This window comes from Perognathus longimembris, chromosome 4, assembly GCF_023159225.1.
Source record: "Perognathus longimembris pacificus isolate PPM17 chromosome 4, ASM2315922v1, whole genome shotgun sequence".
Classification (NCBI taxonomy): domain Eukaryota; kingdom Metazoa; phylum Chordata; class Mammalia; order Rodentia; family Heteromyidae; genus Perognathus; species Perognathus longimembris.
Window position 1 is genome coordinate 28,413,654 of NC_063164.1, and position 14,104 is coordinate 28,427,757.

General features: G+C 42.9%; 1 protein-coding gene across 1 annotated transcript in view; it reads right to left on the reverse strand.

The window, feature by feature from the left end:
* The window catches only part of Kiaa2012 (KIAA2012 ortholog), a 97,974-nt gene that overhangs the window by 46,390 nt on the left and 37,480 nt on the right, over positions 1–14,104 (reverse strand). Inside the window, exon 12 of the mRNA XM_048345740.1 lies at positions 4,963–5,047. Within this exon, the coding sequence (XP_048201697.1) occupies positions 4,963–5,047 (85 nt within the window). The remainder of the gene's footprint in view (positions 1–4,962; positions 5,048–14,104) is intronic.

Sequence of the window (14,104 nt, forward strand, 5' to 3'; positions counted from 1 at the left end):
TCCTTCCAGTATAAAATTAACTATAAAAGGAAGTATAATTCTAGTGCTGCTGACCTTTCCTTAGAAAATCTAAAAATACTTTATTTTGTATGATTTGACTTAAGATATCTATGACCTATAGACTGTTTGCAGTGTTAGAGTAAATTTCAAGTCTGCTTGTTAAATGCAAGAAGACCAAGACTCAGCTGGCCTTTTGATAATATCATTATCAACCTTTTAGGACAAGATTTAGGACTTTGTTTATGGTACTTATTTTCTCTTTAAATCTTCCTTGGTGGGAAGGAGAGTGAGATAGGTGTATCAACAGTTGCTAGAGAGCTGAGAAAGCTTCCAACCAGAGATCAGTCCCTGGGAATTCCAATTAAGGAGTCAAGTAGATGGATCTAGAAAATAAGTCAGTCTAAATTTAAGTATGGAGGCAATATTTTTCTTCTCATTTGGCATAACAACTTTTTTTTAATTTACTTACATTTTCTTAGACTAAGGCTAGCTAAGTCTCAAGTGCCCAGGTTTTATTTGGGGAATACTAACTTCGTTTAAAAGTTCATAATTGTTTTTGCCAGTCCTGGGGCTTGAATACAGGGCCTGAGCACTGTCCCTAGCTTTCTTTTTTTTCCCCTCACTTGAGCCATAGTACCACTTCTGGCTTTTTCTGTTTATGTAGTAATCGAACCCAGGGTTTCATGCATGCTAGGCAAGCACTCCACCACTAAGCCACATACCCAGTCCCCATAAATATGTAAATATATATATTTATGTATATATATATGTAGACATATATATATATATATATATATATCAAGCCAGTCCTGGGGCTTGAACTCAGGACTTGAGCACTGTCCCTGGCTTCTTTTTGCCATTTGAGCCACAGTGCCATTTCTGGTCTTTTCTATATATGTGCTGCTGAGGAATCTAACCTAGGGCTTCATGTATAGGAGGCAAGCACTCTTGCCACTAAGCCATATTTCCATCCCTGCCCCCATAAAAATATATTTTTTAAATGGAGAAGTCAAAAGGTATGTGACAGTTTACCAAGCTCCAAATGGAAGCTAAGCTGCAAGATGGATGTCAAGATGTGTATCAACACAATGTCAGTTATACAAGAAACCTTCCAATCAAGATGCATCATGGGGTAGGGGGAGACCAATGGAGGGAGGAAGGGGAAGCAAAAGTAGTCATTGTACAATATTCAGTGTACATTGTACAGTATTCAATGTGCATTATATGAAAGTTAAACTATATAACGAGGGTATGGATGGGATTGGGAAAGATGAGGAGAATGATAGATGTGGTACCATTGATCAAGATGCATTGTATTCATAATCTGACTTGTTGAGCTGAAATTTGTTTTACAAGTGCTTAAGATAAAAACAAGAGAGATGTATCACAGAATTACTGAGATGTCGAGATAACTTCTTTAGCTGCTGCCTAGAGCCCTCAGGAACTGCTTTCAATAGGAGCTGCATGCTTCACATTTCCCTTCCCTACTTGCATACTGGGTCTAGTCACAATTTGGTTACATTTCTCTCATGCCCCCATGTTCTGCAATCTTCACATAGTCCTTTTCCCACGGGTATTCTTTCCTTTTTATTTGGCCAGCTCTAACAAATATCCTTAGAAACTCTGCTTAAGTGTTCTCTCCTTCCACAAACCTTCTCAACCTTCAAACTGAGTTAGTCTGCCCTTATTCATAGCCCTCAACTCATTCTCCCCTGTAGACATCTTTAAGGCACAGACTCTGTCTCTCATCTATACTGTGTGTGTCTGACACTGGACAGTAGTACATGGCCAGTTAGCTAAATTAATGAATAAGCGAGTGAGTGAGTTTCTTTGTGCTTGGTAAAACAGACTCACTGATTCTGTTTGTTGAGCAAATCTGATTCTGGTGTTTACATTAATTTTCAAATGAAGAATTGTGGAAGAAGTGGCGCTGTGGCTCAAGAGGTAGAGTGCTAGCCTTGAACACAACCCAACATCTGAGTATAAGCCCCACAATTGACTGACAGAAAAAGAAAAATAGAATCTCCTGGATTTTGGCCAGGAATGTGGCTTAGTGGTAGAGTGCTTGCCTAGCATGCATGAAGCCCTGGGTTCAATTCCTCAGCACCACATAAACAGAAAAAGCTGGAAGTGGCGCTGTGGCTCAAGTAGTAGAGTGCTAGCCTTGAGCAAAAAGAAGCCAGGGACAGTGCTCAGGCCCTGAGTTCAATCCCCAGGACTGGCAAAAACAACAATAACAACAACAACAAAAAACCCCAAAACAAAAAGAATTGTGGAAAACAAGTCATGGGGATGTTATGTGAGAGAATCAAGAGGAAGTAAAAGAAGAAAAGTCCTTAAGAAAAGCCTCATGAGCCGGGTACTGGTGGCTCACACTTGTAATCCTAGCTTCTTAGAAGGCTGATATCTGAGAATCATAGTTTGAAGATAGCCCAGGCAAGAAAGCTCATGAAATGCTTATCTCTGATTAACTACCAAAGGCCAGAAGTGGAGAGGTGGTTCAAATGGTAGAGGCAGTAGAGTGTTAGCCTTGAGCAAAAAAGCCCAGAGACAGCACCCAGGCTCTGGGTTCAAGCCCCAGGACTGGCACAAAAGAAAAAGAAAAGCCTATGTTTCTTTTGGGTCGTTTTTGATGAGAAGGTAGCACCTGTATCAGAAGGGTAATGAAATAGAAAACAGTAATTATGTATTACTGGCTAATGAAAGTTAAAACACTTTATCATGGACTGGGAACATGGCTTAGTGGTAGAGTGTTTGCCTAGCATGCATGAAGTCCTAAGTTCGATTCCTCAGTACCACGTAAACGGAAAAAGCCGGAAGTGGTGCTGTGGCTCAAGTGGTAGAGCACTAGACTTGAGTACGGAGAGGCTCAGGGACAATGCCCAGGTGCTGAGTTCAAGCCCCAGGACTGGCAAAAAAAAATGTGTTTAGGGGCTAGGAATATAGCCTAGTGGTAGAGTGCTCGCTTTGTACACATGAATCTCTGGGTTCAATTCCTCAGGACCACATATATAGAAAAAGCCAGAAGTGGCACTGTGGCTCAAGTGGTACAGTGCTAGTCTTAAGCAAAAGGAAGCCAGGGACAGTGCTCAGGCCCTGAGTTCAAGCCCCCAAACTGGCAAAAAAACCAAAACCAAAACCAAAATGTTTTATCACTTTGACAGAATAAAAAAAGCTTTAAACTTCATGCTGAGGAATCTCTCTCTCTTTTTGGACTCCATCCCAGCTTACAATGCCATGTGCAGCGTAAGCACAACCCTCCCAGTGAATGGTGAGAGAAGCAGGTGCTTGCTCCCCATCCTGAGAATTTCAGAAATCACTGTGTTTGTGGATACCCTAGTTCTGTCACATTTCAGGTCAAACTGAAAGCAAGAGTTCTTCAGATTACTAGTGAATCTACAAGTAAATGAATATAGTGATTTATGAAACGACTTTTCTGACAGACCATTTAACTTTCTTCCATCATGACTCCCAGCAATTAGTCCTCTTTTTAGAGCCATTAAAAATCGGTATGTAGGGGAGGGAGAAAGAGGGAGAGAGAGAGAGAAAGAGAGAGAGCGAGCAAATCAACCTTCTATATTTTGAAAAACAAAACATGGGGGTAGAGGGTGTGGCTGGAGTGGTAGAGCACCTGTCTAGCAAGTACAGGCCTTGAGTTCAAACCCCAGTACTCCTCTCTCACAAAACTGGAAGAGCTATTGAAGATGCCTCAACCAATATAGAACACAATAGTTTTTGTGTGTGCTGGTCCTGGGGCTTGCAGGGCCTGGGCACTGTCGCTGGGTGTTTTTGCTCAAGGCTAGCACTCTACCAAGGGGAGCCACAGCTCCTCTTCTGGCTTTTTGGGGTGACTTAATTGGAGATAAGAGTCTTATGGACTTTCCTGCCCAAGTTCACTTTGAACTGTGATCCTGCTATCTCAGCCTCCTGAGTCACTAGGATTATAGGTGTGAGCTGCAGGTGCCTGGCTTCAGATCACAATTTGGATCCATCACTATCCTTTATCACTTCCATTGCCACCATCATCATCACCATCACCGCTATCACTATTGTCTTCCTCACTAGGGGGGGTTTATTGAAGAGCTGCTCTGGTCCAATTCTGATGTGTGAGAGTGAATAAACTGAGGTCAGGATGTCTGCTGGAGGAAGATGGTAAGGGTCTGTGCAAGAGCCCCCTCTGCTTACAGACTTCATGATTGGCAGGTTAGAATTGAGCCTTTTCGCTTACTTTTGCAATATTTACAAAAACCCAGTTCTTCCAGCCAGCTTTGGCTCTGGCTCAGGCCTCAGTCTGTTGCTTGCTGTTAGGATGGCAGCTTTCTCATACAGGATTCATCTCCCCCCACTCGCCCTGCCAAATAAGCAACAAGGAAGACCACACACATTTCCTTGATAATCAAAGAGTATTTTCAGGCATGAGTGTCTCTAAGTAATCATTCCTTCTCTTTTGTTTGAGGCAGAGGCAGCCATGTTTTTGGGTGGAGGGCAGTGACAAAGTTTTAGCTCATATGCATATTTCTCCATGGAGGAAACGAAACGTAACAAAGAATCTTAAAAGAGACAGAACTAGCCTTAGTCCTCAACTTGAGATACAAATTGCAGGGCTTTTTCCAGACAGGTTCCTAGTGTGTCGTTGTGCAGACTGAGTTGTACACACGTGTAGGGGGCAATGTCTACCTCATGATCCTGGGAATTGTGCAATGTCTGACCTGCAGACACCACTGGACATTACTACAACTTGTCCTCTGCAAGCCAGCTAAGCTCAAGCCCTTGGCTCGAGTTGACATCCCTGATATTGATACTCAGATCACATCATATGGGGCTGCCAGGAGTAGCTCATGAGAAATCCCCAGCTCTTGGGCTTTTGAGGATGTGCATCCAGTACATTTGGGAGTGACATTTGGGGGTGTCTCTGGTGGTCTAGATAGGAAATAACTTATGATATGGGGAATTCATGGTGACTTAGGGGGAATCTTCCCTTTCAGGAGATGCTGACTGTTTGGCCCTTCCTCTGCATGACTGATATGTGAATGGACAGATTCATAGGCTAAAAAAATAATAAGGAATTTTACCTAAGTGTGTGAAAAGCTTGAAAACAATCCATTTTCCCCTTCTTAAGCACTCACAGCAGAGTGGATGCCTTGAGGTTTAAGCCCCTCAAGGTATTGGATGGTTTGGGGAATCTATAAATGCTATCCTGGAGAGAAGGTGATTCAAGCAGCCATCAAGGAGAACACTGATATTTAAGGGGGTGCAGGCCTGTGATGCTGAAATTCTGAGACAGAACATTGACAGAGCAAGAGCACGAAACGGTTAATGTGTGCCACATGCTAGGAGAGGCCCAGATTTGAACAGCAGATGCGGGGGGCTGGGAGGGGGGAGCTCAGTGTGCTCAGACAAGCAGGAGGCACCCCAGTCTCTGGCTGTATCTCCATATGAAGGGTGGATTGGACCAGGGCAGATAGGAGGGATTTCAACCCAAGAGAGAGACAGGCTTTCTCACAGCTCCTGATGAAGTCATTTTGCAATCTGTTAGAGTCACCTGGGGTGAGAACTCGTTTCCTAGCGGTCCTTGTCAGTCAGAATAAAAACAATGCTGTTTTAATGGCTGAAAAAAATATGAATGACAGATCTGAGAAAGACAGATCAGGGGTGAGATAATGAACAGCAAGACGATCCGTGAAGTGGATCTTAAATGGAGAAAGAACAGGTTTTTTTTTTTGTTTTTTTTTTTTAAAATAGAATTGTGTATGAGTACATGTGAGAGATAGTACCCATGGTTAGCTCCAGATACCTTCACTTCTTTCTTCCTTTTAACTTCATTGTCTCATTACCAATCATAAGTACACCAGAATGCAACCTTGGGGATGGCTTTGCATGGCCAGTTTGCTTCTCAAAGCTGTGCGTACACACAACCCAGGCAGAACCCACATTGTGGGATTCTGGGACCCGGTGGTGGAGGCGGGGGGTGGGGGGGAGCCATAATTAGTGTTAATTGTTGACCCTACAGTTCAAGAGAATGGAAAAAAAAAAGAGAACAAACATTAATTATTGAATAGGGACCTTGGAGACAGACACTGTGGATTAAAAGGAGAGAGATAAATTGCATAATGAATGTTAATTTTCCCTCTAAGAATTGAGTGGTCGGTGGTTGAAAGGGAAAAAGGGCTAGCACAGTCCTGAAAGAGAAACGGAGGGGAGAGGGGAGATGGTTACAGAAACACTTTCCATCATGGCTCACCCCTGGCCCTTGGCTTCCTCACTCCCAACAACTTGGGGGGGGTGTGTGTTTCCTCACAACTCTTATCTACCACAGTTTGTCTACTCGGAAGTTCAACCATTTCCCTTACAGCTCATATGCCAGAAACCAGCCATACTACATTTCCGACAAGCCAGGAGGCAGGATGCTGGCTTTTTTTTTCTTTGTGCTGACTTGAATGGAGAGAGCCCCCCACAAATGCAGTCCTGTGGGTGCTGCTGCTGAGGCACGGAGGCGCCAGGACAGCCATAGTTGTTTCTTAATTACAACACAGGAGCCACAAAGGACCACCCTCCCTCCCCGAAAGAAAGAACAGAATAAAGGTAATTGTAACCAGTTTTGTGGAGAGTCCACAAACAGCCCTGCCCCTCCAGATGCTCTGGTTGCAGAGAGCTGGTTGGCAGCCCCCCTCCAGGCAGCAGGCCTGGGGACCTGCCATTTTCTGATCACCTCTGTCTGCCAGCCACCTTGTGCCCAGCAGTTGATATATGGGTGATTTTGCTGTAGCTGAGCTTTCTGCCTTTTCTCTCACCTGTTCCTGCCTGCTGGCATGCACCTTGGGTTGTGTGATGTCTCTCTTCCAGCATCTGTGATTCTTGGTTACCTAAAGGTAGCATTTCAGCTCTGTCCTGGCACACAGGATCTTACCTGTTCTGGCCCTTCAGTCCTGTTTCCTCCTGCCGCCCTCCTCCCATGAGGCCCTGTCACCCAGTTCACTCACACCTGGCCACTCTTCTTTTCTCACAGGTTCTCTGTGCCCCCACCTCTTTGTCTTTATTCATACAAGTCCCTCAGTAGACTGTGCTTCCCCCCACTTCTGTTTCTCTGCTTTTCAGAGGTCAGTGCAAACGGAGATTGCAGAGTGAAAGCCCTTCCCAGTCTCCTGTGCTAGAATTAATCACTCCTCAGTTATGGACTCATTTCTATCTTGTGGTAGACTTGCTTGTGAATGGATTTTCCACATGGACTTGAGGTCCCTGCGGGCAGCAGCTATAGGGCATGGCATAGATTCTTGGGAAGAGGGGGTGGAGATAAGGAAAGCACACAAGGAACAAACCCTATCAATAATGCCCTTACTACATAAGTTAACTTCCTAGGTTCCATCTCAACAATTCTGTGAAGTATTTTCATATCCAGCCAGGGCCTCTTGAGTGTGTTCTCTCAACATTAACATCCTTCCCTGTGCCTTGCAAATGGTAGGTGTTCCGGACATTGTACTGAAGTAGTCAAATAGACATGTAATGGGCTTTCTCTCCTTTAGGTCCAGTGGTGTTTCACATTGGAATTTTACTTAATACTTGACAAAATTGAGTAAAAGCATGGCCCGGTTTGATTTTCATTGGCAGCTCTCATAGTTGTATTATATTAAGGTACAGGGTACACAGCTGTAACAAGGTGTTACATTTATTATAAGTTAAACATTATAAGTGATTATAAGTTAGACATTTATTTTTGTTTCACCAGGGGTAAGTGGACTGATTAGAGTGGTTCACTTCCATGAAGTTATTTGGGTACCTGGTTCTGTATGTCTTACTGCTCTATCATCCCCATAGGGTATTTTCCCCCATAATGAAAGCACAATCAAATCAAAGGCAAAAGAAGGGGGTCAATGATAAGGAATTGAACTGGAAGTTGCCTACATTCTTTCATCCATATCTTGTTAGTCAAAACTTAGTCATGTAGCAATATTTAGCTACAGGGATTCTGGGAAATAAAATATTTAACAAGATATTTATGTGTTCAGTTAAAAGTTTATGATGGGAATTCTATTAATAACAGGAATTATAGAGGAACAAGGGGCAAGAGAGTAAATAGAGAGAACGATGATCAAAGGACATTATACAACAAAAACAAAAAAAACCCACAAAAAGTAGATGATATAAAGTTACCAAAATACATAAAGACCATGTGGCTCATGCCTGTAATGCTAACTACTCAAGAGGCTAAGATATGAGGATCACAGTTCAAAGCCAGCCCAGGCAGGAAAGTCGTGAGACCATTAATGCCAATAAACCATTCAAAAGCTGAGAGTAGAGCTGTTGCTCAAGTGGTAGAGCACTAGTCTTGAACAAAAGAAACTCAGGGATAGTGCTCAGATTCTGAGTTCAAACCCCAGGACTGGTACACCAAAAAGAAAAAAAAAAAAAGCTATAAAGGCTGTGCACTGATGGCTCATTCCTGTGATCCTAGCTACTAAGAAGACTGACATCTGGAGGACTGGGAAGCAAGCCTGATCCAAAAACTCGGAGAGACACCATCTCCAAAGCAACTAGCAAAAATCTGGCATGGGAGCATTGTTCAAGTGGTAGAGTGCCAGCTGAACAAGAGGCCCTGGATTCGAACTCCAGTATCACCAACACCCCCATCATCATAGAATCTACTATTTTATACAATTGATAAACATTTTTTTTTTTTTTGGCCAGTCCTGGGCCTTGGACTCAGGGCCTGAGCACTGTCCCTGGCTTCTTCTTGCTCAAGGCTAGCACTCTGCCACTTGAGCCACAGCGCCGCTTCTGGCCGTTTTCTGCATATGTAGTGCTGGGGAATCGAACCTAGGGCCTCGTGTACCCGAGGCAGGCACTCTTGCCACTAGGCTATATCCCCAGCCCCAATTGATAAACATTTTAAGGTGTCTTACGAAAGAAGACTATCAAGAAAAAAAATTTAACTTGAGCTTCAGTGTTTGCCTCTGATCCTTATGATTTAAGGCTCAAAGGCAGATTTATTGAAAAGGCTATCCTTCCTTCCTGTGTGGAACTGCTTTGGCATCTTTGTCAAAGATCATCATGTAGGTCTATTTCCGCATTCTCATTTGAGGTTCTGTTTTTGATACATACATATTTAAAATTATCATATATCCCTTGGTGAATTATTTACTTGATGATGATGATAATTTTTTTATTTTGGTGCCAGTCTTAGAGCTTGAAATCAGGGTTTGGGTGATATCCCTGAGCATTTTTGCTCAAGTCTATCCTTCTATCACTTGAGCTACAGCTTTACTTCTGGCTTTTTTGGTGCTTCACTGGAGATAAAAGTTTAACAGAATTTCCTGCCTGGCTTGGCTTTGAACTGCAATCCTCAGATCACAGCCTCCTGAGTAGCTAGGATTACATGCATGTGCTTCTGGCACCCAGTTCTAGTAGTTAATTCTTAAATAAATTATAACCTTATTGTTACGTCTTTCAAGATACCTTATGGCTGTCACTATCTCTCTTGGATACCCTTTAATTTTATTTATTTATTTATTTATTTATTTATTTATTTATTTATTTATTTGCCAGGACTGGGCCTTAGACTCAGGGCCTGAGCACTGTCCCTGACTTCTTTTTGCTCAAGGCTAGCACTCTACCACTTGAGCCACAGCGCCACCTCTGGCCATTTTCTATATATGTGGTGCTGGGGAATCGAACCCAGGGCTTCATGTATAAGAGGCAAGCACTCTTGCCACTAGGCCATATTCCCAACCCTACCCTTTAATTTTATACTAATATACCTTTCTCCATTGTAAAGTAGATCCTGCTCAATATTAATACAAATATATACATGGATATTTTCTTGTAGAATGCTAATCTATGAATTGTTTGGCAAGGGCTTAAAGGATTAAAGGAAGAACAATATGTGTATGAAATCTGAAGTGGATTAGAAAAGAACCTGCATTTTCTTAGGGGAAAAACCAAAAGAAGGATAGAAGAAAGCCTGGCGCCAGTGTCTCATGCCTGTAATCCTGGCTACTTAGGAGGCTGAGTTCTGAGGATTGTGGTTCAAAGCCAGCCTGGGCAGGAAAGTCCATGAGACTCTTAGCTCCAATTAACCACCAGAAAATTGGAAGTGGTGCTGTGGCTCAAGTGGTAGAGAGCTGGCCTTGAGCTGAAGAGCTCAGGGATAGCGCTCGGGTCTAGAGTTCAAGCCCCACTGACAAAAAAATAAAATAAAAATAAATACATATATAGAGAGAGATTAGATACTAGGGAACAAATTGACATTTATGGGCTTTCGCTGCAAAGACTGTGTTTTCTGGGATAGTCAGAAATAGATGAAGGGGATCTACCTATATGAATATGAAATTTAGAAGGGGAAACAAAGAAAAGCCAGTGAGAGAGTACCTGGCAAAAAGGCTAGGCAATCATGTGTGGCACGTAAGGGGGCAGCAGTGAATGTGGCTGCTATGGACAGGACAAATGTCACCGCGAAGGCGGGAGGACTTCAGCTGGTGTTTGAAGCCTGAAAACATGGACAAGAGGGACTAGAGGTGATGTGGTGTAATAGAAGAGCTCGGACCTAATTGGGTTCAGGAAAATTGGAGTTAAGCCTTGAATTTGCCATGTCAAAGTTGTATATGGTTAGACACCAGGGACTCACACCTGCAATCCTAGCTACTCAGCAAGCAGAGGTCAGGTAGATCGGGGTTCCAGGCCAGTCTTTGCAAACAAATTTGTGAGACATCATCTCAACAGAAGAGAAAGCTGAACGTGCTGAGATATGCCTGTTATCCCAGCTACAGCCAGAAGTATAAAATAGGATTGCTGTTCAGGCTGGCATGGGCAAAACACAAGACCCTAGGAGAGGTCACAACGTGGTGACAATGTCACCTTTTCAGCTAAATATAAGGCTGGAAGATCTTTGTGTTTCTGAGAATCACAAGAGGTTTTCATCAAACGAAAGGAGGGAGTATTCCTAGTGTGTGGACTGAGAAGCTAGCTCTCTCTTTGTAGCTATCTGAACACCATCCAGTGTGGGCCTGGGAGCCCTTGCTCGTTCACCAAGGTGAGAGAAAGGACCTTGCTTCTTTGTAAAGACTGGAACAAATGCAGCGGCCACAGCCAGCCTTTCTGTAACCATTCAACCCCTGTGGTTCATGTAGTTCACGTGACAGATCCAATTTAGTCCTGTGCTTAGAGATTGGAATCTCTTATAATTACTGGTCAGGGTTTAGGATAGAGCAGAAACCACTCAGGTATTTGTTAGGGGACAGTATTTACAGGGGTGTTACAGCAACTGCCTGTCCTCATGCTCAGTCTTTGTAAGCTCAGAGCCAGCCATCTGTTGCCCCAAACATGGACATTTCTGCTCTCCAAGTCTCATGCAATCACACCTAACTGGCAGAATGTAATTTGTATCCAGTCCTGTAGCTGCAAGTGTTATCTAGGAAATGTAGTTTTTAGCCTTCTAGTGTCTACAGTACAAGAAGGCCCACTGCAAGGAAATGCGGGGTGTCCAAGCCATAACTAGCCATATTTTCTTCTATGCAAACATTTGACCATTAGAACTGGTGACATCTGCCAGCATTATTTCTTACGGGTTATTAATAAACACTGGACAAAAGGAACGAGGAAAATTATTACCACATGAGCCTCCTCTACCTTCTACTTCTTTCTACCCAGAGATGGATGTATTGCACACTCTCTGATTCAGAACTGATGTTTAGAGAATGAAAAGAACAGTCATCAGTTAATGAATGGCTGAGATCCTGGTTCAGGGTTTAGCAACAGAACTGCCCCCACAGAGAGAGTCTCCTTGGGGAAGGGCATATTTAGAAACACACACTGTTAGAGCTGGAAGGAACTGTACAAATCATCAGTTTAGCATTTTCCAAAGTATGTTCCAAAAGTGATTTAGATTCACATGATGCTTTGGAAGGAGAAAAAAAAAGTATTCAGTGGTCAAAAAAAAAGTTTGGCAAACAGTGTATATCTTCATGTCAAAGAACTATGATTTGAATGAACAGTAGAGAGGTTCAATGAAGTCCTATACAAGGAATTGTTTTAGTAAACTTGGTCCCAAATATAGTTGACCTAAGAACTCATCTCTCTTTGCAGACTGCTGGTTAACCTTTTGAGGTATTGGCATGCCCCCAGGTCTGCACTGAGATGGTGGCACGCAATACCAATTTCCTTCTTTCTTTCTTTCTTTCTTTCTTTCTTTCTTTCTTTCTTTCTTTCTTTCTTTCTTTCTTTCTCTCTCTCTCTCTCTCTCTCTTTCTTTCTTTCTTTCTTTCTTTCTTTCTTTCTTTCTTTCTTTCTTTCTTTCTTTCTTGCTTTCTTTTTTTGCCAGTCCTGGAGCTTGAACTCAGGGCCTGAGCATTGTCCCTGGCTTCTTTTTGCTCAAGTCTAGCACTCTACCACTTGAGCCACAGTGCCACTTCTGGCTTTTTCTATATATGTGGTGCTGGGGAATCAAACTCAGGGCTTCATGTATACGAGACGAGCACTTTACCACTAGGCCATATTCCCAGCTCCCAACTTCTTTTTTGCTATAGGAAGAAGCTGAGGTTTAAAGGAGTGGAGTTGTTTGTCCATGACTACAGCAGCCACAGGTAGTAAAACCCAAGACTTGGACATCTAAAGGAATTCTTCAGATCTCTAGGGATCATCTTTAAGGCAATAGCAGCCAAGAGATAGGCTACTCAAGGGAAATCATACTCTGTCCAAAATCCCACCAGCATAGAAGGGTTCTTTCATTCATGGGGGCTCTACATGATCACAAATGACAAATGGGATAAAGAAAAAATTGCCAACCATCAGTGTGTGGGGATCATCAGGGATATTCTTGGACCATTCCATGTTCTGTTTACCACATACCATCTGGAAATGACATTAAGTATATTGTTATCTGTTAGTGCAAAACAGGTCACTCCAAAAGCTTGTAAGACAGAACAATAGGCCTTTATTATCTTTACCACATTTTTGGTGGGAATCTGGGAGATGCTTAGGTATGCAATGTTTCATGAGTTCAGTCACAATGTCAACCTGGGATATGGTCATCTGGAGACTTTACTAGGGCTGCAGAACAAGCCTGAAATGTCCGTTCTGCTGGCAACTTTATGTCAGCTGGTGATCAGCTTTCTCTAGAGAGAATCACCCAAGCAAAGAGAAAGCCTCAATGTCTTTATTGTTTGAATATGGCTTTTCCCTCCAAAACTCATAGTGAAATTTGGCCCCCCAAATAATGGTATTGTGAGGTGATGGGATCGTCAAGAGGTGTTTGGGTGATGAGTGCTCAGCTTGACTGGGATTAATGCTCTGTCATGGGTCTGGTTTTGTTCCCTGGAGTGACTGCATTCTCATGCTAAGGGGACTGTGCTAGTTATTCTGAGAGTAGTTTTTTTGGTGGTACTCAGAAATGAACACAAGCTTATTAGTTGGCAGTCTGCTTGCACCATGACCCCAACATTTTTTTTTTTTTTTAGATTATTTTCAGGTAGTCTTGTGTTTTTAGACTGGGGCTAGCCTCAGACTGTGATTTTCCTTCCTATGGACTCCCATATAGCTGGGATGACAGGCCCATACCACCATACTTAGCTTGTTTGTTGAGGTGATAGTGGGTTCTTATAAATGAGTCTGTCTCTCATGTTCTCATTCTTTTGTACTCACTTGATTTTTTTTTGGCCAGTCCTGAAGCTTGGACTCAGGCCCTGAGCACTGTCCCTGGCTTCTTTCTGCTCAAGGCTAGAACTCTGCCACTTGAGCCATAGCACTACTTCTGGCCGTTTTCTATATATGTGGTATTGGGGAATCGAACCCAGGGCTTCATGTATACAAGGCAAGCACTCTTGCCACTAGGCCATATTCCCAGCCCCACTCACTCAATTCTTTTGCTGAGCGTTTGCCATGTTATACTGCAGCGTGATACCCTCACCAGGAGCTGAGCAGGAGCAGGCACTGCTCTGGCTTTCCAGCCTAAATCTCTATTCTCTTTCTTTCTTTCTTTCTTTCTTTCTTTCTTTCTTTCTTTCTTTCTTTCTTTCTTTCTTTCTTTCTTTCTTTCTTTCTTTCTTTCTTTCTTTCTTTCTGGGCAAGTGCTTTACCACTTGAGTCATGCTCTCAGCCTTTTTTTTTTTTCCATTTA